This window comes from Cetorhinus maximus, chromosome 2, assembly GCF_964194155.1.
Source record: "Cetorhinus maximus chromosome 2, sCetMax3.hap1.1, whole genome shotgun sequence".
In the NCBI taxonomy this organism is placed as follows: Eukaryota; Metazoa; Chordata; class Chondrichthyes; order Lamniformes; family Cetorhinidae; genus Cetorhinus; species Cetorhinus maximus.
This window is the reverse complement of record NC_135880.1, coordinates 9029220-9052618: the sequence shown is the minus strand read 5'-3', so window position 1 is coordinate 9052618 and position 23399 is coordinate 9029220. Positions and strand designations below refer to the sequence as shown.

Sequence of the window (23399 nt, the reverse complement as noted above, 5' to 3'; positions counted from 1 at the left end):
ATAGGGCCTTTGACAGTGGCTGCACGCCCGCCGAACTGAAAATCTAAATGACGCGGGGTGATGTTGGGACACACGCCCCACGTCATTTTACGCCTCAGCAAACGGCCGAGCCCCTGCTCGCCGAGCTGGGGATTCTACCCTGTGTGTGGGTGTTAGGGATGAGCTTTAGCTTTGAAGTTTAAGTTTGATTTGTATTTCTGTATTTGTGTGTGAAGAAAAGGTCAAGTTGAGTTTTAGTTTCACTATAAAAGGCGAAACCTGGGGCAGGATTTTCCCGTTGACGGGCGGGGGCAGGCCCCACACATACACGCGTGAAATAACTCACGCTGACTTCGGGCGAGCGTCCTGACGTCACTGTGCGCCATCGCGATATTTCGCTGGGCGGGTGCGCGATGATGTCCGACCTGTGCCCGCCATTAATTAACGGGCCACTCAAGGCCCTTGACTCACCAATCGACGCCGATTTTTCGGCACCCGTGCAGTCTTCGGGTTGGCGCACAGACGGGCAGGACACATTTGTATAAACCTCATCCACGGGCGGGATAAGAGGACTCACTGGGGTCGCGAGTGTGCACAGTCAAGTATTTATTTTTGAAAGTTTTTGAACCTTGCCTGTGTGATCTGCAGTACTTCAAAATGCGTACCAGCTGCTTTTCCTGGACCCTTAACCTTCAGGTCAGCACTCTGCAGTGAGGAATCTTTTGTGGGCCTGCCTTAGCCTGGGAATGGAAGCTGAACTCTCCATTGGAGGACCTCCTCTGAGGAGAAAGGGAAGGCTAGAAAGGGGAGGAGGCCAGGAATGCACATTCAGCCTCCAGGGGAGCCACCTTTGTGTTGACAGGCACAGGCACAAGGGGTGCAGGGCCAAGAAGTAGTTCAAGGCGGAAGGAGCCACAGAAGACGCCACTATCCTGCTGCCAGGGTTTACAGGCGGCGAAGCAGCTACCTCAATATGTTTGAGGTGCGGTGCCGAAGGAGGCTCCGTCTCTCAAGGGAGACAGTCAACTATATCTGTCAGATGATAGGGCCTGAGATCTCCGCTAACTCTGTGGGTGGACACCCCATGCCAGTAGCTCTAAAGGTCACAACTGCCCTCAACTTCTATGCCTCTGGCTCCTTCCAGGGCTCGGTGGGTGATCTTTGCGGTGTCTCCCAATCAGCTGTCCACACTTGTGTTAAGCAGGTTACAGATGCTCTGTTCAGTCTTGCATTGACCTTCATCCACTACCATTCGGACCAGGCAAGCCAGGCACAGTGAGCCAGAGGTTTCGCGGCCATTGCTGGCTTCCCCCGCGTCCAAGGTACAATCAACTGCACGCATGTGGCCATCAAGGTGCCAGCAGGTGAGCCCGGTGCCTTTGTCAACAGGAAGGGCTTCCACTCCATGAACGTGCAGATAGTGTGTGACCACAGGATGCTGATTCTACAAGTCTGTGCAAGGTACCCAGGCAGCTCCCACAACGCCTACATCCTCAGACACTCCCAGGTGCTGGGGCTCTTCAGTGCTCCAGCCCGGCTGGATGGATGGCTGCTGGGTGACAAGGGCTATCCCCTCAGAAGGTGGCTGATGACACCTCTCCACCATCCAAGAACAGAAGCTGAGCAGCGGTACAATAGGAGCCACACCTCCACAAGGGCTGTGGTGGAGAGACCATTGGTCTTCTCAAGATGTATTTCTGATGCCTGGACCGCTCAGGGGGCGCAGTCCAGTACCCCCCAGATCGCGTGTCAATGATAGTGGTTGCATGCTGCGCTCTCCACAACCTTGCGCTGGAAAGGGGGGACGCAGTGGACGATGAACACGTCAATGCAGTGACTGCGGCTGCACACGATGAGTCCAGCAGTGAGTCCGAGGATGAGCACACACAGGGAAATGCTGAGGGGGTAGACGCTGACCCGGGCATACTCCAGGGAGGCAGGGACACCCGGGAGGCTTTAAGCCAATGAACCTTCAGCTAACACACCACAGATGGACCACCAGGACAAGCCTGGGCTGTAGGCTCGATACTCGACATCTAAGTGAAAAATTTGCCAGGTTAGGAACAGTCACTAAGGGCTTTGTTAATAAAGCTGAATGTCCAACAAAGCACTCATTACATCATCAGGCACTGACTGAGCATGTGCCTGATCCTCTGCAGTCCTCCGACTGCTGGCACCATGCCAGCTCCTCCAGCGACTGTGAAGTGCCCTCATCACTGTGCCCCGGGGCACTAGCCAATGTTCGAATTCTCACCGAGGTGCTAGTGTCTGTGCTGGTGCCTGCCTCACAGAGATGGTGTGACGCTGGTGAGACTTCAAGCCCCTCAGGTGTAAGAGGAGGCCTCTGCTGCTCCTCCTCCCGGCCCTGCTCCGACGATGCTGAAAGGAAGAACAAGGAAATTGGATCAGTTAACGTGCAGACAATGACAAAGTGCATCCCTGTCCCCCGGATCATTATGCGCTCATCCTTCCCTAACCAATGGTCAAGCCATGTTGCAAAATTAAATCAATTAACATTCAGCAGTGCTATGGCTGTTGGAAGGACAATGCTGATCTCACTGTTGGGCATAAATACCTGGCCATGGCATCCCAGCCTCACTAACTCCAGTGGACCTGGCTGCATGGCACCTCTCCAGATCCAGGGCCTCCTGCTCAAAGCGGCTAAGGATGGTGATCTGCACCTGGCTGCCAGGTCGCCATTGGACCCAGCGGACAGTGCCCTTCCGCCGCCACCCACACACTCCCGCTATCCTCGGGAGTCGCGCATTACGCTGGGCGGGCCTTAATTGGCCCGCCCGCGTAAAATGGCAGCGCAGACCCGGTCGCCAATTGGTTTACATGGACTGTGTACTTACTGTGAACATTAGAGTATAAAATAGCTTTTGTAACTTGTGTTATCCTTACAAAAGTGTATATACCTGTGAAGGTATAGTTGTGGGTGAAGGAGTATTGTAATATAGTTCATCTTTTCTTGTTTAATAAACGTTTTATTCTTTTGTTAAAGGTTCATCAGCTGACTCCTGTGACTCCGTTCAATAGCCACTCTGCACATATCTAAACTAAAAAACAGAAGTTAGGATCTATCAAGCTGGGTTCCATCCTGGGATCAGGCTTGTCCAGTTGCAACATTAGCTGGGGTTATAACACTGTTTTATGTGCCCCATTTATTTTTTCCTGTATACTCTATCCCACAGTGTAACTACTGTTAAGGGGCCTATAAAATACTCCCACAACTGACCTCTTACCTTTCCTATTTCTTATCTCTACCCAAACTGATTCTACACCTTGCTCTTTCAAGCTAAGGTCATCTCTCACTACTGGACTAATGACATCCTTAATTAACAGAGCTATCCCACTACCTTTTTCTCGCTTCCTGACTTTTTGAAATGTCAAACATCCTTCAATGTTCAGGTCCCAGCCTTGGTCACCCTGCAACCATGTCTCTGTCATACATACTTATTTCTATCTATGCTAACAATTTATTCATTTTGTTATGAATGCTGTGCATATCCAAATACAGAGCCTTTAACCCTGTCTTTTTACCATTTTTGCAATCCCTGGCCTTATCAGCGGGTGCACTCTTAAGTTTGTATGCTCTGTCCCTTGCTACCACACTCTGGGTATCATAACCCAAATCGCTATCCTGCTCTATTGCCTTGTCGATTCTCTTTAATTTACCATATCTTCCCTCACATGATCCCTTCACTCCACTATTTAGTTTAAAGCCCTCTCTACCACCCAGGTCATACGACTCACCAGCACAGTTCAGGTGAAACCTGTCCCAACAGTACAGCGCCCACTCTCCCCAGTACTGGTGCCAGTGCCCCATGAATCAAAACCGATTTCTCCCATACCAGTTTTTGAGCCACGCATTCGTCTCTCTAATCTGAAGAAGAGTCATACAGGCGCGAAACGTTAACTCTGTTTCTCTCTCCACAGAGGCTGCCAGACCTGCTGAGTTTTTTTATTTCATCTGTCTAACCTTATTTACCCTACATCAATTTGCTCATGACTCAGGTAATAACCCAGAGATTATTGCTTTGAGGTTCTGCTTTTTAATTTAGCCCCTAGCTGCTCATAACCCCTAAGCAGAACCCCTTTCCTTGCACTATTTATGTCGTTGGTATCTACGTGGATAATGGCAACTGACTTATTCCCCCTCCCACTGCAAGTTCCTCTTCAGCTCCAAGCAGATATTTCTGGGCAGGCAACACAGCCATCTGGACTCTCACTCTCAGCTGCAGAGAACTGTGTCTATCCCCTTGACTATACTATCTTGTACTACAACAACATTTCTATTTACTTCCCCCACTAGATTGGCTTCCTGTACCTTGGTGCCATGGCCAGTTCACTTATCCACCTTGCAGCTCCCGCTCTCATCCATACAGGCTGCAAGAACCTTGGACCTGCTGGGCAATTGCAAGGGCTGAGGCTCCTCCACTTCTACCTTCTCAATTCCCTTACCTGCTTAACTCGGAGTGAGATCCTCCTGTCCCTGACCACTGACCAACCCAGTGGACTCTATCCCAAGGGGTGTGTCCATCTCCTGGAACAAAGTATTCAGGTAACTTTTCCCCTCCCTGATGCTTTGCAGTATCTGCAGCCACGGTTTCAGCCTCCAGCTGGTCAACTCTGAGCCGAAGTTCTTCAAGTCACAGATACTGCAAATGTGGCTGCAGCAGCGCACACAACACATCACCAGGCCTATCATCTTTATTACATGTTAATTAATTTCTTTCTTAAGTGATTTATAAATACTAACCTTTCCACTACTAATAAGCTCTACTATTGCAAGTAAACCTTACTGCTATTAAAACCTTACAGTTACAAATAATTTTCAGAGAAATTAAAAGATATTCAACAACCAATCACATAACTGTTTCCCTGTGATGTCACACTTTGATCGTCTTAGAACACTCTAAACCCACAGACTGGTCTCCACCGCTCTCCTCGAGCTCTATTATCCTGTGTCTCCACCGCTCTCCTCGAGCTCTATTATCCTGTGTCTCCATCGCTCTCCTCGAGCTCTATTATCCTGTGTCTCCCCTGCTCTCCTCGAGCTCTATTATCCTGTGTCTCCACCGCTCTCCTCGAGCTCTATTATCCTGTGTCTCAATCGCTCTCCTTGAGCTCTATTATCCTGTGTCTCCACCGCTCTCCTCGAGCTCTATTATCCTGTGTCTCCACCGCTCTCCTCGAGCTCTATTATCCTGTGTATCCCCTGTTCTCCTCGAGCTCTATTATCCTGTGTCTCCCCTGCTCTCCTCGAGCTGTATTATCCTGTGTCTCCACCGCTCTCCTCGAGCTGTATTATCCTGTGTCTCCCCTGCTCTCCTCGAGCTCTTTTATCCTGTGTCTCCACCGCTCTCCTCGAGCTCTATTATCCTGTGTATCCACCGCTCTCCTCGAGCTCTATTATCCTGTGTCTCCCCTGCTCTCCTCGAGCTCTATTATCCTGTGTCTCCCCTGCTCTCCTCGAGCTCTATTATCCTGTGTCTCCCCTGCTCTCCTCGAGCTCTATTATCCTGTGTCTCCATCGCTCTCCTCGAGCTCTATTATCCTGTGTCTCCACCGCTCTCCTCGAGCTCTATTATCCTGTGTCTCCCCTGCTCTCCTCGAGCTCTATTATCCTGTGTCTCCCCTGCTCTCCTCGAGCTCTATTATCCTGTGTCTCCACCGCTCTCCTCGAGCTCTATTATCCTGTGTCTTCACCGCTCTCCTCGAGCTCTATTATCCTGTGTCTCCATCGCTCTCCTCGAGCTCTATTATCCTGTGTCTCCACCGCTCTCCTCGATCTCTATTATCCTGTGTCTCCACCGCTCTCCTCGAGCTCTATTATCCTGTGTCTCCACCGCTCTCCTCGAGCTCTATTATCCTGTGTCTCCACCGCTCTCCTCGAGCTCTATTATCCTATGTCTCCCCTGCTCTCCTCGAGCTCTATTATCCTGTGTCTCCACCGCTCTCCTCGAGCTCTATTATCCTGTGTCTCCACCGCTCTCCTCGAGCTCTATTATCCTGTGTCTCCCCTGCTCCCCTCGAGCTCTATTATCCTGTGTCTCCCCTGCTCTCCTCGAGCTCTATTATCCTGTGTCTCCCCTGCTCTCCTCGAGCTCTATTATCCTGTGTATCCCCTGCTCTCCTCGCGCTCTATTATCCTGTGTCTCCATCGCTCTCCTCGAGCTCTATTATCCTGTGTCTCCATCGCTCTCCTCGAGCTCTATTATCCTGTGTCTCCACCGCTCTCCTCGAGCTCTATTATCCTGTGTCTCCACCGCTCTCCTCGAGCTCTATTATCCTGTGTCTCCCCTGCTCTCCTCGAGCTCTATTATCCTGTGTCTCCCCTACTCTCCTCGAGCTCTATTATCCTGTGTCTCCCCTGCTCTCCTCGAGTTGTATTATCCTGTGTCTCCATCGCTCTCCTCGAGCTCTATTATCCTGTGTCTCCCCTGCTCTCCTCGAGCTCTATTATCCTGTGTCTCCACCGCTCTCCTCGAGCTCTATTATCCTGTGTCTCCCCTGCTCTCCCCGAGCTCTATTATCCTGTGTCTCCACCGCTCTCCTCGAGCTCTATTATCCTGTGTATCCCCTGCTCTCCTTGAGCTCTATTATCCTGTGTCTCCACCGCTCTCCCCGAGCTCTATAATCCTGTGTCTCCACCGCTCTCCTCGAGCTCTATTATCCTGTGTCTCCATCGCTCTCCTCGAGCTCTATTATCCTGTGTCTCCCCTGCTCTCCTCGAGCTCTATTATCCTGTGTCTCCCCTGCTCTCCTCGAGCTCTATTATCCTGTGTCTCCACCGCTCTCCCCGAGCTCTATTATCCTGTGTCTCCACCGCTCTCCTCGAGCTTTATTATCCTGTGTCTCCACCGCTCTCCTCAATCTCTATTATCCTGTGTCTCCACCGCTCTCCTCGAGCTCTATTATCCTGTGTCTCCATCGCTCTCCTCGAGCTCTATTATCCTGTGTCTCCCCTGCTCTCCTCGAGCTCTATTATCCTGTGTCTCCCCTGCTCTCCGCGAGCTCTATTATCCTGTGTATCCCCTGCTCTCCTCGAGCTCTATTATCCTGTGTCTCCATCGCTCTCCTCGAGCTCTATTATCCTGTGTCTCCACCGCTCTCCTCGAGCTCTATTATCCTGTGTCTCCATCGCTCTCCTCGAGCTCTATTATCCTGTGTCTCCATCGCTCTCCTTGAGCTCTATTATCCTGTGTCTCCACCGCTCTCCTCGAGCTCTATTATCCTGTGTCTCCACCGCTCTCCTCGCGCTCTATTATCCTGTGTCTCCCCTGCTCTCCTCGAGCTCTATTATCCTGTGTCTCCCCTGCTCTCCGCGAGCTCTATTATCCTGTGTCTCCACCGCTCTCCTCGAGCTCTATTATCCTGTGTCTCCCCTGCTCTCCTCGAGCTCTATTATCCTGTGTATCCCCTGCTCTCCTCGAGCTCTATTATCCTGTGTCTCCCCTGCTCTCCTCGAGCTCTATTATCCCCGTCTCCCCTGCTCTCCTCGAGCTCTATTATCCTGTGTCTCCATCGCTCTCCTCGAGCTCTATTATCCTGTGTCTCCCCTGCTCTCCTCGAGCTCTATTATCCTGTGTCTCCCCTGCTCTCCGCGAGCTCTATTATCCTGTGTATCCCCTGCTCTCCTCGAGCTCTATTATCCTGTGTCTCCATCGCTCTCCTCGAGCTCTATTATCCTGTGTCTCCACCGCTCTCCTCGAGCTCTATTATCCTGTGTCTCCATCGCTCTCCTCGAGCTCTATCATCCTGTGTCTCCATCGCTCTCCTTGAGCTCTATTATCCTGTGTCTCCACCGCTCTCCTCGAGCTCTATTATCCTGTGTCTCCACCGCTCTCCTCGCGCTCTATTATCCTGTGTCTCCCCTGCTCTCCTCGAGCTCTATTATCCTGTGTCTCCCCTGCTCTCCGCGAGCTCTATTATCCTGTGTCTCCACCGCTCTCCTCGAGCTCTATTATCCTGTGTCTCCCCTGCTCTCCTCGAGCTCTATTATCCTGTGTATCCCCTGCTCTCCTCGAGCTCTATTATCCTGTGTCTCCCCTGCTCTCCTCGAGCTCTATTATCCCCGTCTCCCCTGCTCTCCTCGAGCTCTATTATCCTGTGTCTCCATCGCTCTCCTCGAGCTCTATTATCCTGTGTCTCCACCGCTCTCCTTGAGCTCTATTATCCTGTGTCTCCCCTGCTCTCCTCGAGCTCTATTATCCTGTGTCTCCACCGCTCTCCTCGCGCTCTATTATCCTGTGTCTCCCCTGCTCTCCTCGAGCTCTATTATCCTGTGTCTCCAGCGCTCTCCTTGAGCTCTATTATCCTGTGTCTCCCCTGCTCTCCTCGAGCTCTATTATCCTGTGTCTCCACCGCTCTCCTTGAGCTCTATTATCCTGTGTCTCCACCGCTCTCCTTGAGCTCTATTATCCTGTGTCTCCACCGCTCTCCTTGAGCTCTATTATCCTGTGTCTCCACCGCTCTCCTTGAGCTCTATTATCCTGTGTCTCCATCGCTCTCCTCGAGCTGTATTATCCTGTGTCTCCCCTGCTCTCCTCGAGCTCTATTATCCTGTGTCTCCACCGCTCTCCTCGAGCTCTATTATCCTGTGTCTCTACCGCTCTCCTTGAGCTCTATTATCCTGTGTCTCCACCGCTCTCCTTGAGCTCTATTATCCTGTGTCTCCATCGCTCTCCTCGAGCTCTATTATCCTGTGTATCCCCTGCTCTCCTCGAGCTCTATTATCCTGTGTCTCCACCGCTCTCCTCGAGCTCTATTATCCGGCGTCTCCACCGCTCTCCTCGAGCTCTATTATCCTGTGTCTCCACCGCTCTTCTTGAGCTCTATTATCCTGTGTATCCCCTGCTCTCCTCGAGCTCTTTTATGGCATCTCCGACGCTCTCCTCACGCTCTTTTACCCTGTCTCTCACCTGCTCTCCTTGTGCTTTTTATCCTGTGTTTCTGCTGCTCTCCTCACACTCTTTTATACATGAGAGAGAAAGAAATAGAAAGAAATGCTGCTGGAGTGAGATGAAGAAAGATGGAAGGAGGCTCATGTGAAGCATAAACACCAGTATAGACATGTTGGGCCGAATGGCTTGGTTTAGTGCTGTAAATTCTATGTAAGAGGAGAGTACTGATGGTGTTAAGGAATCATGTGTTTTGCTACTATATATTTGAAAGACGCTCATGACCCTGAATCTGCTCATAGCAGCAATGTCAAGCATTGTACATTATTTATTGCATTTATTTTCTGTTTAGCCTTTTCATGGCTGATGAATTATTAATACTCTTTCATTTGCTGGCGATATTGGTCATATAGTTGTGGATGCCCAAAAATTAAGAGAGTCCAAGCAGCTCATCAAACCCGCGAAACAACACTCCCGTGGCCCAGACCCACTGCTTTCCACAGAGTGGCTGAAGATAGCAAGAGAATTGATGTACATTCTGGTGGGGAAGCAAATCAGAATTCAATTACCTGGGCAGCCCTTTCAATCAAACTATCAACTGCTCAGGTGAGATAAAGAGAAGAGTGAACTGGATACAGGGTGACGGCTGCTTTTGCTGAATGTTCCGAAAGGCAGTGACGTCACCCCCGGTAACCAAGACAAAGACCAACACAGATCAGCATCTTCCCAGTCTTCATCTTTTCAGGCTGGCAGCTGGCATTTGAAGAGCATTTGAAACTAACTTGTTATGTCAGATGCTACAAGTGAACTGGCAAGGTCATATCGTTCAAAGCACCTTAAGGTCATCAGTACAAAAATAGGGCTTATGGCTCTCTGCAACCCACTCTCATTAGACCACTGTTCTGCCTTGCTCGTGTCAGCTGTGGCTCAGTGGTAGCTCTCCCTTCTCAAAACATACTGCATATTCATGACCCAACAGTGTTTCTCATTCCTAAAGGTTATTCTTGTTGTACTCAGGTGGGCTAAGAGACACTTGCAAATCTTGCTATTTGGAAAAATAAGTCATTTTTGACCTCCTGATGCTATCAGCCACTCCAAGGGAACTCTGCTGACAGAGGCATCAATTATTTGAGATGCATATGGACATGTGTCAGACACCAGTCATGTTCTCCACCCCCCACCCCCCGCCCCCCCAACCCTCTCCTCCCCGACCCCCCGACTCCCCCAAGGAGATGATCGAACCTGAGGCTTTGTGAGGTAGTGACCTTAACATGGACAGATTGAACAAGGATTCTGGCAGCCCGAGACTTAAAAGTTTGCCTGGAGTTAATTGCAGAGTTTCTCTGTTGTTTACTTATTGGACCCAGACCTCTTAACCTCGATGTCTGCCTGAACCAGGAAACCAACCTGACTGAAATAGCCCTGTCTGTCCTTTAAAGACTCATAGGATCAAAGAATGGTTATAGCACAGAAAGAGGCCATTTGGCCATTTGTGTCCATGCTTGCTCTCTGCAAGTGTTACTTGCCTATTCTCACTTCTTTCTGTAACCCTGCAATTTTTTTTTCTTCAGATAATGATCTAATTCCCTTTGGAAATCCACAGTTGACTCTGGCGGAATCATTTCAGATTTGCACTAAGGGCTGTGGCAGACGGGAGAAATGACATTTTACCCACTGGCTGCAATGGCAGCTTTTCACGCTGTATCATCCCCTTCCCGGGGGGGCCCGCCTCATTAATTATGCAATCCTGGGAAACACGCCGGGTTGCCGGCGAGGAGGCCTCTAATTCGCCCGCCCTGCCTCACCTCAGGTCTTCAGTAAACCGGGCGACATATTTAAAGGGTACCCCTGCACAGATCAAGGGATAGAAAGCTCCTGGGAACTGATGGCTGCCAAAGGGAGGGAACATGCTGCCCCCAAATGTAGTGACGCCTCCCTTGAGGCCTGCCACAAAGTCCTTGACCCCGGCTCTGGGTGAAGACCAGAAAGCAAGGTCACCAATCCAGCATGGGAGGCGGTGGCAGCGGTGGTCAGCGCAGAGACCCTGCAAAAGAGGACAGCCACCCAGTGCAGGAAGAGGATGAATGATCTCATCCATTCTGCCAGGATATGTCACTCTTCTCATCACTCGCAACTCACACACTCACAAACCCATCACACATCAGAGATCTCACCTCCAGGGACAACATCACTAACTCTCACACACACCCTCACACCTCCATCAGGCTCATATCCTCTGGTGCTCATCTCCTCATCCCATCCATGGTTCCGCTGACCAGACAAACATTCCACGCAGTGCTATGTGTTCTGCTCACACTCTCTCCACCTGTTTCATGCAGGAGAAGCTGGCTCACAGCAACAAGGAGAGGCCCCAGACCGGGATGAAGTGGCCCACATTAGGCCTCTCACTCACTTTGAGGAGGGTTCCATCACGCTGACTGGTGAGGACATGGACAATGCCTGTAGCAATGGTGAGGACGGCAGCAAACACCCATGTAAGGATCCTGCACCACATCATCCTTCTCTCAGCGCAACTGTGAGTGCTCTCTCTCCCGCTTTTGACTCTGCTGCCACGCACTAATTATCTCTACTTTGGTTCACAGGGAGATCTGCCAAGCGACCTCATCCAGCCAGTCCCTCAGCCCCATCCAGGTCCTCATCTCCAGCAAAGAGCACACCTCCTCCATTGAAGAGCTGGAAATAAGCAGCCTGGAAGACCCGTCACAGTGCTTACCCACAGCCCCTACCAGTGCAGAGACACACACCTCGGTGGGACCTAGATCTGGGGTAGGCTCGGGTTCACAATGTGGTGGTCACTGCACGGACACGTGTCCACAGCAAGAGGAGGCAGGTTCAACCGAGCTCCCCAGCACTCAGAGGACTGCTGGGAAAGAGGTATATGTGAGGTCCGAGTCAGATGTCAAGCCGCTCAATTTGGCCTTCCAACTCATTGTGGAGAGTCAGCAGAAGGCGGGTGAAGATCACTTAGAGCTGTTGGAAGCCTTCAGCAGAGTGGCACATGAGTAGGAGGTATGCATCCACCTGCTCCCTGATGAAGTGGTGCCCACATGTGTGCGCATTGAGGTCTCCGTGGGAAGGATGGAGACCCTGATCCAGCAGAATACGGAGATGAACGCAGACCTGCACTCCATCACAGTAGCCATGGGTGAGTTCATGCAATGGCAAACGTGAGAGGGTAATGGGGCACCTCAACTTCCCTCCAGGTTCTCCTTCCCCTCAAGGAGTCAGGCCGGAGCCCTCAGGCACCCAAAGGGAGGAGGAGCTGCAGCTGGATACCCCAGGGTCATCCAAGCAGGAATCTCAGAGGCTACCCTGTCCTTCTGAGCCCCATCTGCCTCTAACGCCCTCAACCTCATCCTCTATCCGTGCTGTGACTGTCCCTTTTATTCCATGGGCTTTAACTTTGCTGACAAGCCTGTTATGCGGCATTTTATTCAGTTGACCCACCTCATTCACCAGAACCAGATCCAACAATATTTAGATAAAAGCAAAATACTGCGGATGCTGGAAATCTAGAACAAAAACTTACAGGAGAAGCCTGGCTCCTCTTTATTGTTCCAACAATGCTTCCCTTCCCTGTTGGACTGAAAACATACTGATGTAGAAAATTCTCCTGAACACCCTTCTCTGCACTTGCACCTCTCTGTAATTTTCCTTGCAAATTTGATCCTCTCTATTTTTCCCACTAGTTGGTGTCCTATTGACCACATTCTGCAATTTCATGCTGCCTCTGTTGTTTCTTAGCTCTAACCAAATAGATTCTTGACCCCACCAGAAATCGTCTCTCTCCAACACTGTAGTGTTCTATTTAATAATACTGCTACCCCTTTTCATTTCTTTCCTTCCTTATCTTTATGCAAAGAATGAGCAATGGCTGAAATGGTCTCCAGCAGTCTTCCCTTGAGCATGTAAGCGACCACTTGTTGGACGAATAGGCTGCTGACAACTTTGTCAGCTCATTGGCAGAAATTTCCAGCATGATGTAAAAGACAGAGTCCTGACTGCACTCAGCCAGCCCCTGTTTGCAAAACTCAGAACATAATGTTAGATGTTTTTTCCGCGATTGGACAGCACTTGCTGAACAATCCCAAAAGTGCTAAGAATTACGCTAACGACTAGTTTAACATTATCATTCAGGCTCACAATGTGGCTTACCAATGTGGCTTGCTGGAAGCCACATATATTAATATGCAAGAGCCTGGCTTCTGCGAGCAAAAGGAAACTTGGCGTTCTTGTGTCTGTCCTGATGAGTGCAAGATGAAAAGTTTTGACCGATGCTCAAGTTAAGTCTTAATTTTAAAAACAAAAGCAGTCTATATTGGCAAAGAAAGTAGTGCTAAGAGGAGTTTATAGCCAGCCTAGTACAAAGAAAATTCTGAGGGTAAGTTGGGCTCCAGGTAGAATAATAGGGGGGAAACTCTGGAACCAGTCATTGTAGGATTCTACAATCGAGTGAATCCACTTCCACTGCTCTTTCAAACAGCACATTTCAGATCATAACAACTCACTTTATAAAAAATTTTTATCATCTTGTCTCTGGTTATTTAGCCAATTATTTTAGTATCTGACCCTCCTGCCAGTAAAAACAGGTTCTCCTTATTTACTTGATTATGATCCTACTAATTTTAAACCCTTCTATTAAATCTCTCCTTATTGCTCTCCGCTCTAAGAAGAACAATCCCAGCTTCTCTAGTCTCTCCATGTAACTGAGGTCAGCTAAAAAGCATTTGTCCACACCATGATATTGGGTATCTTCCTGAATGACCCATTGAATTGACTACTGTATGTGCAGGAAGCCTCTTCCCATCACCCATATGACTTACCAACTCAGCAATTGTCCTCGAAAGCTAATGCTCAGGATATGTTTCAACATTCCTTGTGCCTGAGTCTTTTCCATGAGGAAGTAGGCAAAGAATTTCCGAACTGGGCAGAGGGATTAACCATTGTAGTTAAACAATGGGATACAGGATCTATCAGTTAAATACATTAAGTGTCAGCAGGATAACAGCGGTGACAGTGAATGCTAAACAGACTTGTACATCTATATAGAACCTGTGATACATTGATAAAATCTGGCAGTAACTCTGTCAGTCTAAACTTTCCTGAACTCTCTGTTCTAGGTTAGTAGCTCAGATTCACGATGAGCTACTGTTTGAGGTTGAAGATTCCCAGATTCAGGAACTAGCAGGTCAGTTTATTTTCAAATCCAGATACCATTTGTGTTTGTGAGTTGAACTGTAACCTCCCTTCTACTGACTGGCACTCAACTTGAAATTACAGTACCGCCACAGTTATCAGTTTAAGAGGAACTGGTGTCACTCATGCCTGTGCTGGAATAAAATGCTGAGTGAGTGAGTGAAAGAGTTAAATAGAAAGAATAAAGGAAGCGAAAATGTCAAAGGCTGCTGAACTTTGCCATTGCCAATACCACATGCCCTGTCTCTGCAAGCGATGTGTGCATTGTTCATTAGTGTCAGGGTTTGCAATGTAATGGGACCTCTTCCTCTCCTGCCAGCTGTGGCTCAGTGGACACTGCTCTTGCATTTTGAGTCAGAAGGTTGTGGGTTCAAGTCCTACTTTAGAGATTTGAGCACTAAATCTGGGCTGATAATCCAGTGCAGCACTGACAGAGTTTGTCCTTTCACCCTGTGCTGGCTTCTTCTTCAAGAAGAGTGGCTGTGGGCTAGTACATGCCCTGTGGAAGGGTTTTGAAGATGTCCGGAGCAACTTAATATGCACACTAGGAAGGAAGACAAGAAGCAGCATGCGTGAGCAAGTAGGATAGCTCTTGTGCATACAGTAGCAAATCCTGAATGCACACATACTAACAGAAAGAGATGTAGTGAAGTGTACCATTGTGATTGGAAGTTAGGGAGGAAACTATGGCTAATGCTGGGGCTAAAGTCTGTTTTTGCATGGCTACGCGGACAGTAAGTGAGATGTGAAGTGGAGCTTGCCTTCGCAGTCCTGGTAAGGTCATTCCCTGCAGTCTGATCCTAGGAACGATGCAGCTGGAACTCTCTCCACTACCTCTAGCTAATTTCCTCACCCATCCGCAGGAAAGTGGACCTGCTTCCTATTCCTCACTGGGATGCTCTGGGCATCTTGCCGTCTGCTGCTTCAGTAAGATGCAGCCCACTGACCATGTCTGGAAAGTGTATCTTCCCTTTAAAGACTGCAAACCACCTTGGTATCAATGAGTATGGGGAGAGAGTGGGAGCATAGCGTGGAGCTAGAGGATCAGCCATGATCATATTGAATGGCGGAGCAGGCTCGAAGGGCTGAATTACCTCCCCCTGCTTTCTATTTTTTCCACTTTTCTTTCTAAATAGCGGCAGTCCCACCAAACGTCTGCCCTCCCAAACTACCATCTGTCTATCAAGGGCACACTTAGGGCTGGCATTTTGCTTCAGCAAAGTTGATTTGACCTCCTGCCAACCTGATTGGAGCAGGCGGCATTCCCCTTCCCAATATGTGTCAAAGATGGAATTCCACCAGTGGGCGGAATTTTCCCAAATTTGCACTAAGTGCAGTAGCAGGCGGGTAAAACGCTGTGCTGCCCGCCGACAATGATGGCAGATTTTCACACCGTATCGTCCTGAGCCCGCCCCATTATTTATGCACTCCGGGGAAACACGCTATTTCCATGGCGGGCGGGCTCCTCATTCGCCCAGCTGCCCGCCATCACCCCACCCTTGCATCGCGCCGGGTGCCATGCTTAAAGGCCAGCCGCAAGCACACTGCTTCCAGCTCACCCCTGCTGCCCGGGAGGCACTGCCCTCAAAGGCAAGAAGATTGCAGTACCCCCCCCACCCCCCCCCGCACCCCCGCCCCCGGTTTAATGGCGGGTCCCTCGAGCGACTGCTGGATGCCGTGGAAGCCTACTGGATGTCCTGTACCCCCGCTGTGGCCGCATGATGGGCAGCAACGTGACCAATCCGGCTTGTGAGGTGGAGCCAGTGGTGGTCAGTACCAGCACTCTCCAGAAGAGGACAGCCACCCAGTGCCGCAAGAGGATGAATGATCTCCTCCATTCCGCCAGGGTAAGTCAATCTTTTCATCATTCCCAACTCACACACTCACAAACGCATCACACACCCACAGGACCCTCACTCACTGCCAGTCCAAGGGACATCACCATTCACTCTTTCACACTCACACACACACACACACACCTTCATTGTCCTCATCCCACCTGCACAGGCCAGACACATTTATCATCAGGCCCAGCAGGCATCCTGCTTACACTTTCTCCATCTCTATCCATGCAGGAAAAGCTGGTGCACAACAAGAGGGAGAGGTCGCAGACCAGTGGCGGAATGCCCAAAATCAAGGTCCTCACAGACTTTGAAAACAGAGCCATCCAGCTGGCCGGCGATGACCGGGACCGGTCCTGTGCTGATGGTGAGGTCGGCGCTGCTCTACCAAGTGAGGATCCAGCAGTGCAACATCCATCAGATAACCATGCCGTGAGTGATGTACCCTCTTTCACAGACCACTGCCATGCACTAATTATCTCTCCTTGCTTTCGCAGGCACATCTTGGAAACAGCGGACAGAGTCCATGACCCAGGGCCTCCAATCAAGCCCTGAAGAAACCTCTGGAAAGTAATCTGGAGGCACCCTCCCTGAAGCCCCATCACAGTGCTCACCCACACCCTCCACCAGCGCAGAGACACACACCTCAGTGGGACCTAGCTTTAGAATAGTCCCGGGATCACAATCTGGGGAGCACATTGCAGTGTCTGCTCCACTGCAGGCGGCGACAGGGACTTCCCAGGTGTCCGGCACTCAGAGGATTGCTGGAGTCCAGAAACTTGCTGAGTCTGAGTCAGATGATGAGCCTCTGGACTCAGTCATGTCACAGTTGCTGGAGCTGCAAAGGCAAGCTCGGGAACATCAGGAAGGGATGTCCGCTGCACTCCTCAGATTGCAAGGCACGATGGAGGAGTCCGTCTGTCTTCCGGCTGAGGTGATAGCACCAGCATTGCAACACACCGAGACCAAACTGGTAGGATGGCGGCCGCCATGGAGACCTTGGTCCAGGACTTCACTCCTGCACTGCTGCATGGGCTGAACTCCATCGCTGATGCCATAGTTGGCCTCCAACAGTGTGTACATGATAGAAGTGCCGGGCAGCCTGATCTCACTCCAGCTACCCCTGCTCCTCAAGGAGTCAGCCTGGGGCCCTCGGGCACCCATAGGGATGAGGATCAGCAGGTGCACCCCCGGGGCCATCCATCCAGGCGACTCCCAGTGTGTCCGGCCCAACTGAATCCTATCTTCCTGTGACCTCAGCAGCTCCAGCTCCACAGGCTGAGAAGGGTGCCACTGCCACACAGCAGGACCCTGAAAGCAGGCCGGGGCCCTCCAGGTCTCGGCCCTCCAGAGGACACCCGTCAAGGTCATCACAGACAGGGCGTCGCAGTCAACAGGCTGCATCCACCTCCACTGTGGATGTCCGGGAAGCGCCAAGACGTAGCGGCAGGGTTAGGACAGTTAAGGAGAATTAACTCTTTTGGAGTTAGTTGCACAGCCTGGGCAGGGATGTTAATCACTTGTACATAATGTTCACTATTGTCAATAAACTCCCAAGAATGTCTCCCTGCCTATGGCTCCTTGTTCTGATGTGCAATGTTCATGTCACTCAGATGTGAAATCTTTCTGCACAAGATAAAGGCAGGTGTCTCAGTCCAGGGCCTCTTCCCTGTGCTCTGTGTGGCCTTCAGACCACAGTGATGGTCCGGCCTCGCACTCCCTGGAGATATCACTGATGCCTGCACCTTGCTGGTGCTTGTCATTGCTGCCAGGCTATTCTCTCAGTGTGCTCTCAGTGCCTTTAAGGAGGGACTGGCCCCCATTTCCTCAGCATCTGTGACCACTGCAGGGATGAAAGGCGGCGTCTATAGACCCTGGGTGTCACTAGGCCCCGGCCTGCAACAGCTCGCTGTGGCTCTTGGGTGGCATCTGCGGGAGCCCCAGCCACCCCTTCTTCCTGAGGTTGCTGCTCTTGCCTCTGCGCAGCCAGGAGCCTGAGTTGCTCTCTCCTCCATCTTCTTTGCTCTCTGTAGGCCACCAGGCATACAGCTAGTTCACCAGGCTCCATGATCCTGATGTACTCCTCCTGCAGAATGAAAGAGAGAGACACCTGGTTAGCATGGGTGTACTAAAAACCTGTCCTGGTTAAGTGCGATGTCCCCTTAACGCTTCCCGGAGAGCACTGGCCACCACTTGGATGACCTGTTAGCTTGTACCATGGGGGAGACTGGTCCAAACCGGGATGCTGACATTGCAATGGGCTGTGAGCACCTCCAGCGGTGACTGCTATATGGCCAGCTTTAGCGAGGAGATTGTACAACGTGTACAACCCAACTGCTCTGCAGTCCACTAAAGTGCTCATGAATTTGCAGTCTGTGCCGGCGGGGGGGGAGGGAGGGCAGGATGTGGGGAGCTCTGGAGAACTTGGTGACACTTTGATGCCTCTGCGTTGCTTGAGTGGGCAGATAAGCTAGGATCCCGACCCCAATTAAATCAATGTGGCTGCACCTGAACTGTCTCAGTTGCAGAGGAATGGTCACTTTCGACAGGTTTCCTGAATGTGTCGCCACTTCCCTCGCCCACCTATCCCCGCACCCCGAATGCTTGTGCGCTATATTCAGAGGCAGGGCTGCACTTGACCCCTCACAAGTCATTTCAGAGGCAGGGCTTCACTTGCCTCCCTCACCCTCAAAAATCACCTCTGAGGCAGGGTGACACTTAACCCCACTTGTAAAGCAACAGGCGTCCCTGGCGAGCTCTGCAGGATGTTGCTGTGCGCTCACCTCCAGTTCCCCCAAAGTGAAGGCCGCCAAGTGCACGTCGCCTCTGTGCCGTTGTGAAACACGTCGGGGTGCTTTCCCGCTGACGTGGATAGACGATCCAATGGGGGTGCAGGACCCTGGCAGGATGGCCTGATAATGATACGCTGATGTATTACAATGAGGTTCCCAACGACCGATGGCAGGAAACCATCAATGGGCTGAGTGGACAATTGCGACCTGCCTTCCTGCTGTCGTGATACCGATCGCGCCAGACTGTCCACTCAAGCCACCTATCAGGCACACTGCCAACGGGCACGGGAAATCCCGCCCCGTGATTTTACTGTTAAATATCAATAGTAATGTGATATTCTTTTAGTTCCTCCATTAAAGCTGTTTGATACACACTCACTGTCTGTTCCTACAGTATTACCACGAAAAGAAATCTGCCTCTACTAATTTTCATTAGCAGAATATAATTGACTCATTGCTAAATTAGAACCAAAGTTTAGCCTGCCCCAATTGGCGACTCACCATTTTCATTCTTCTTCCACTCGCAGGACTTGTTAAAAACACCATGGAGTCACTGCAATCTGAGGAGGCTCTCGGAGTGCACCTGAAGGTACGATCCACTCCTGCAAAGCACTAGGACTGAAAGTGCTTCAGTCCAATGTAATCACAGTTTCTCGTGAGTTTGGAAGAGATACCTGACGCTAATTATTAATGTGGTAACAGGTCATTTGTTCTGTTCTCCACAGGTCCCTTTAAAAGTGTCCCTCACCTATGGGAAGTCTTGGGGTGCAATGGAAGCATTGCAAGATTGTGGAGACGCCCAGTCACTAACAACGCCAACGGCCGGTTCAGGGTATTTGCCAAGGTTTTAAGAGGCCCAATCATCTTTCTGCGCCCATTGCTCCTAGTGGCGTTATGAGTTCCCTTTCATTTTCTTTCTGTTGCTTGGGGTAAAATTAGGAATGCTGAACTTCTTTGCCATCAGATTACATGGATTCTATTTTGATGTTAATTGATGTTAAGCAGCAGATATGTTTCTAGGTGTCCTGTTGATAACACTGTGCGTTGAAGCAGGTTGTTTCCTCATCGTTGGTTTGGAAACACAGTGAGGTCGATGGTCTTGGTCGGGTAATGGTTCCTATCTCCCTGCCTTTGCTCCTGCCCCTGTGCACTGACTGCTGCGTGGTTTAAAGGGCCGCTGCTGCTGCTGAGTCAAGCTGAATGCACTTATCAGGCAGCCAGCTCCCCCAAACCGCCTCACCAATTTGGTTCTCCTGGGAAGAATTTTTAGTTTAAGTGTAAAACGCGGAAAAGGTAAAAATTTTATATAAAATCGAGCAGTCCTGTTGCAGCCGGAGCGTGAACCTCATGGTCAGCATAGAGGTTGGCATGTGGTTGGTGCATCGATAATGTTCCTGTGGCTTATTGCAGTTTCCCTGCTTCCCCTCCCCCAACTTCCCGTTTAAATTATAATTTATACACCAATGTTTCACTTCAATGTAGCCAGTGGCCTTCATCTCAACACAGCTCTGCTGGTCTGACAGTCAACTAGGCCAGTCACTGGGGTGTGATGTTTTAACAGTGGAGGGGAAAAACTGACAAGCTCTTCTACCTCACGCCAATTCAGCGTGTGGGACATTAGTGTCAGAGCGTCGCACGAATATGGAGTGAATGGTGGTAGAGGGGTGTTTCAGTACTGACCCTTCCCAGACAGTGCAAAATGCTGCCTTAGGTTTCAGAAGCCATATGGGGGGCAAAAAGAAAGGAAAAAGCAACGGACGGGTGATCGCAGGGCACTGCACTGGGTGGTTTCCATGTAGTACCTTTGTTGCGTTACACCCCCCCACCCCGCAGCCCTCAGACAGCAACTTTGCCGAGGAAATTCCAGCCGTCAGTGCTCGAATTGATCAGAAATGTTCTCGAGTCGCTTGACAACCCCCCTTGCGTCGTTGTGCGATTAGCAGTTTGTTTTGTGGTGTAAGTATTTCAGGAAGCTCTCTTCATTAAACCTGCTGATTTCAGTTCATTTGTATTCTGCTTGTGTTTTGCTCCAGTTCCCGCTGTCCAAGTCTGCCCTCGGAGTTCAGACAAAGTAATCATAAGCCGTACACTCGTAGGCATGTAAAGCATATGGAAACACCCTCAATGTATAAACTGTACAAATTCCAAGCACTCTGAAGCTCTGACCAATTAAAGCCCAATGATAATATATCAGCAAACAGTTAATTATAGACAATAACACAGCACTTACAGCACTGAAAAGGCTATTTGTCCCAACAGTTTCATGCTGGTATTTATGCTCCACATGACTCTCTTTCCTTCTCACTTCATCTAACCCCATCACCATATCCTTCTGTTCCTTTCTCCCTCATGTACCTACCTAAGCGAAATACTTCAATAGATAAAACTATTTCTGTGGCAAATAACTTTTTGCATGTACAAGCTTAATGAGTAATTCAATAATAATGACACTACTTGTGCATCCAATGGTGCTGTAGCCCATGGAGAACTTTATTCAGTAACCCTCTGAAATACTATTGGCAATTATATTTTACAAATAATCAGTACTGTTTCTTTTTATTACCAGTGTTAGCATTTGATTATTCTCCAAAGTTGATAAACTCCAATGACAATATGAAAAGAACATTCAGGCAACTCCCAACTCTGGTTTTTGTGTAAAATTAACTGTTAGGTATGCAGTGTTCTTTTGCGTATTGTATGAACCCAAAGATCCTTCAGTATGTCGCTACAGTATCTTAGCATCTTAGTATCTTAGCTGTTGAAGCTGGGTCATTAATCTGTCTATCTCAACCTCGAACACACTTTTTAATCGGTAAAGGGTTATGGGGAAAGGGCAGGAAAGTGGAGTCGAGGATTATCAGATCAGCCATGATCTCACCGAATGGCAGAGCAGACTCGATGGGCCAAATGGCCTACTTCTGCTCCTACGTCTTATGGTCTAATAGCATCACGGTTCCACAGCACCCTGTGTTGTGTCAGCTCTTTGAATCCAGAAGGTCAGTGGTTTAAAGCTTCCTTGAGGATTTCTGCCCACAATCTAGGCTGACACTTCAGTGTAATGGAGTATGCCTACTGAAATACACTTCTCTATAATTATTATTAGAAGTTTACCTCCATTCTGATCCTTGATACATTTAACAAGAGAGAGGGAAGGGGGCCATCCAAATATCAGGGCAGGGGGAGGTAAAAAAAGGGATGTCTTTGGGTCTGTTGTTGTCTAGGTCTCCATTATAGGCCAGATACTACGAGGCAGGATCTGCTCTGCTCCATTTCCCCTTGCTCCTTTCTCCATTTCTGTCTCCTTGGCCTTCCCTTCCATTTTGCAGACATCTTGTTATCTAGCTCACGACCAAGACGAGGAACTTCAGTGACATAGAACGGAGCAGATGGGACTGTTTTCCTTGTAGAAATGAAACTTGAGAGGAGATTTAATAGAGGTGCTCAAAACCATGAGGGGCCTGGACCGAGTAGATAGGGGGAAAAACCGTTCCCACTTGTGAAAGAATCGAGAACCAGAGGGCGCGGATATAATGCAACTGACAAAAGAAACAATGGAGAACCACGCAGCGAGCGGTTAGGGTCTGAAGTGCACTGCCTGAGAGTGTGGTGGAGGCAGGTTCAATCGAGACATTCAAGAGGGAATCAGATAATTATCTGAAAAGGAAGAATGTGCAGGGTTGCAGGAGAATGGCACTAAGTGAATTGCTAATTCGGAGAGCCGGTGTAGACACAATGGACCAAATGGCCTCCTTCTGACCTGTAACAATTCTCTTATTCAACTTGTCACCCCATGTTTCTAATATTGTTATAATCTTCCAGTTATTAACAATCACATTTTGTGATTTTCTTACCATTTATGATCTCATGGCTGTATGTGATGGACAGGAGGAGCCAGTTGGCTGTTTCCACTGGCACCAGACTCATATCTATTGCTTTTGTTTGCTGTTGACTATTCAGACTGGATCAGTTACATTGAACTTGTCTGCTTGTCAACCACGTTGCCTAGTGATGATCATTCAGCTGGCCCTTGGCTCATTAAAGAGTAATCAATTCTTCTGTTCCTGTCCTCAATCGATGCACCCATTCAGAAGATGGTTTGCAAATCCCGGTTTTCACTCCCCTGGTTATGAACACAGTTCTGTCAGATGCACAGACTGTTAGTTTGATCTGGTTTGCCAGACATTCTGCTCACCCTGCAGCCAGAAAGAAAGGACATAACGTCAGACTGGGGTTGCTAACCCGTGAGGATTGGATTAATCCTCCTGCAGGAGTTCCTCAGGGTAGTGCCCTAGGCCCAAACATCTTCAGCTGCTTCATCAATGACCTTCCTTCCATCGTAAGGCCAGAAGTGGGGATGTTCGCTGATGATTGCACAATGTTCAGCAGCATTTGTGACTCCTCGGATTCTGAAGCAGTCCACATCCAAATGCAGCAAGACCTGGACAATTTCCAGGTTTTGGCTGACTCATGGCAGTTAACATTCAAGTCACACAAGTGCCAAGTAATGACCATCTCCAACAAGAGAGAATCTAACCATCACCCCTTGACATTCAATGACATTACCATCACTGAATCCCCCACTATCAACATCCTTGGGGCTTACCATTGACCAGAAACTGAACTGGACAAGCCATATAAATACTGTGGCTATAAGAGCATTTCAG

At 49.6% G+C, this 23399-nt stretch overlaps 1 protein-coding gene across 1 annotated transcript in view; it reads left to right on the top strand.

Annotated features, from left to right (window-relative positions):
- The window catches only part of poln (polymerase (DNA directed) nu), a 176045-nt gene extending 155311 nt beyond the window's left edge, over positions 1-20734 (top strand). The window contains exons 6-8 of the mRNA XM_078557332.1: positions 14027-14094; positions 19263-19324; positions 19461-20734. Coding sequence (XP_078413458.1) covers positions 14027-14094; positions 19263-19324; positions 19461-19586 — 256 coding nt within the window. The 3' untranslated portion in view covers positions 19587-20734. The remainder of the gene's footprint in view (positions 1-14026; positions 14095-19262; positions 19325-19460) is intronic.
- The last annotated feature ends 2665 nt before the right edge of the window (positions 20735-23399 follow it).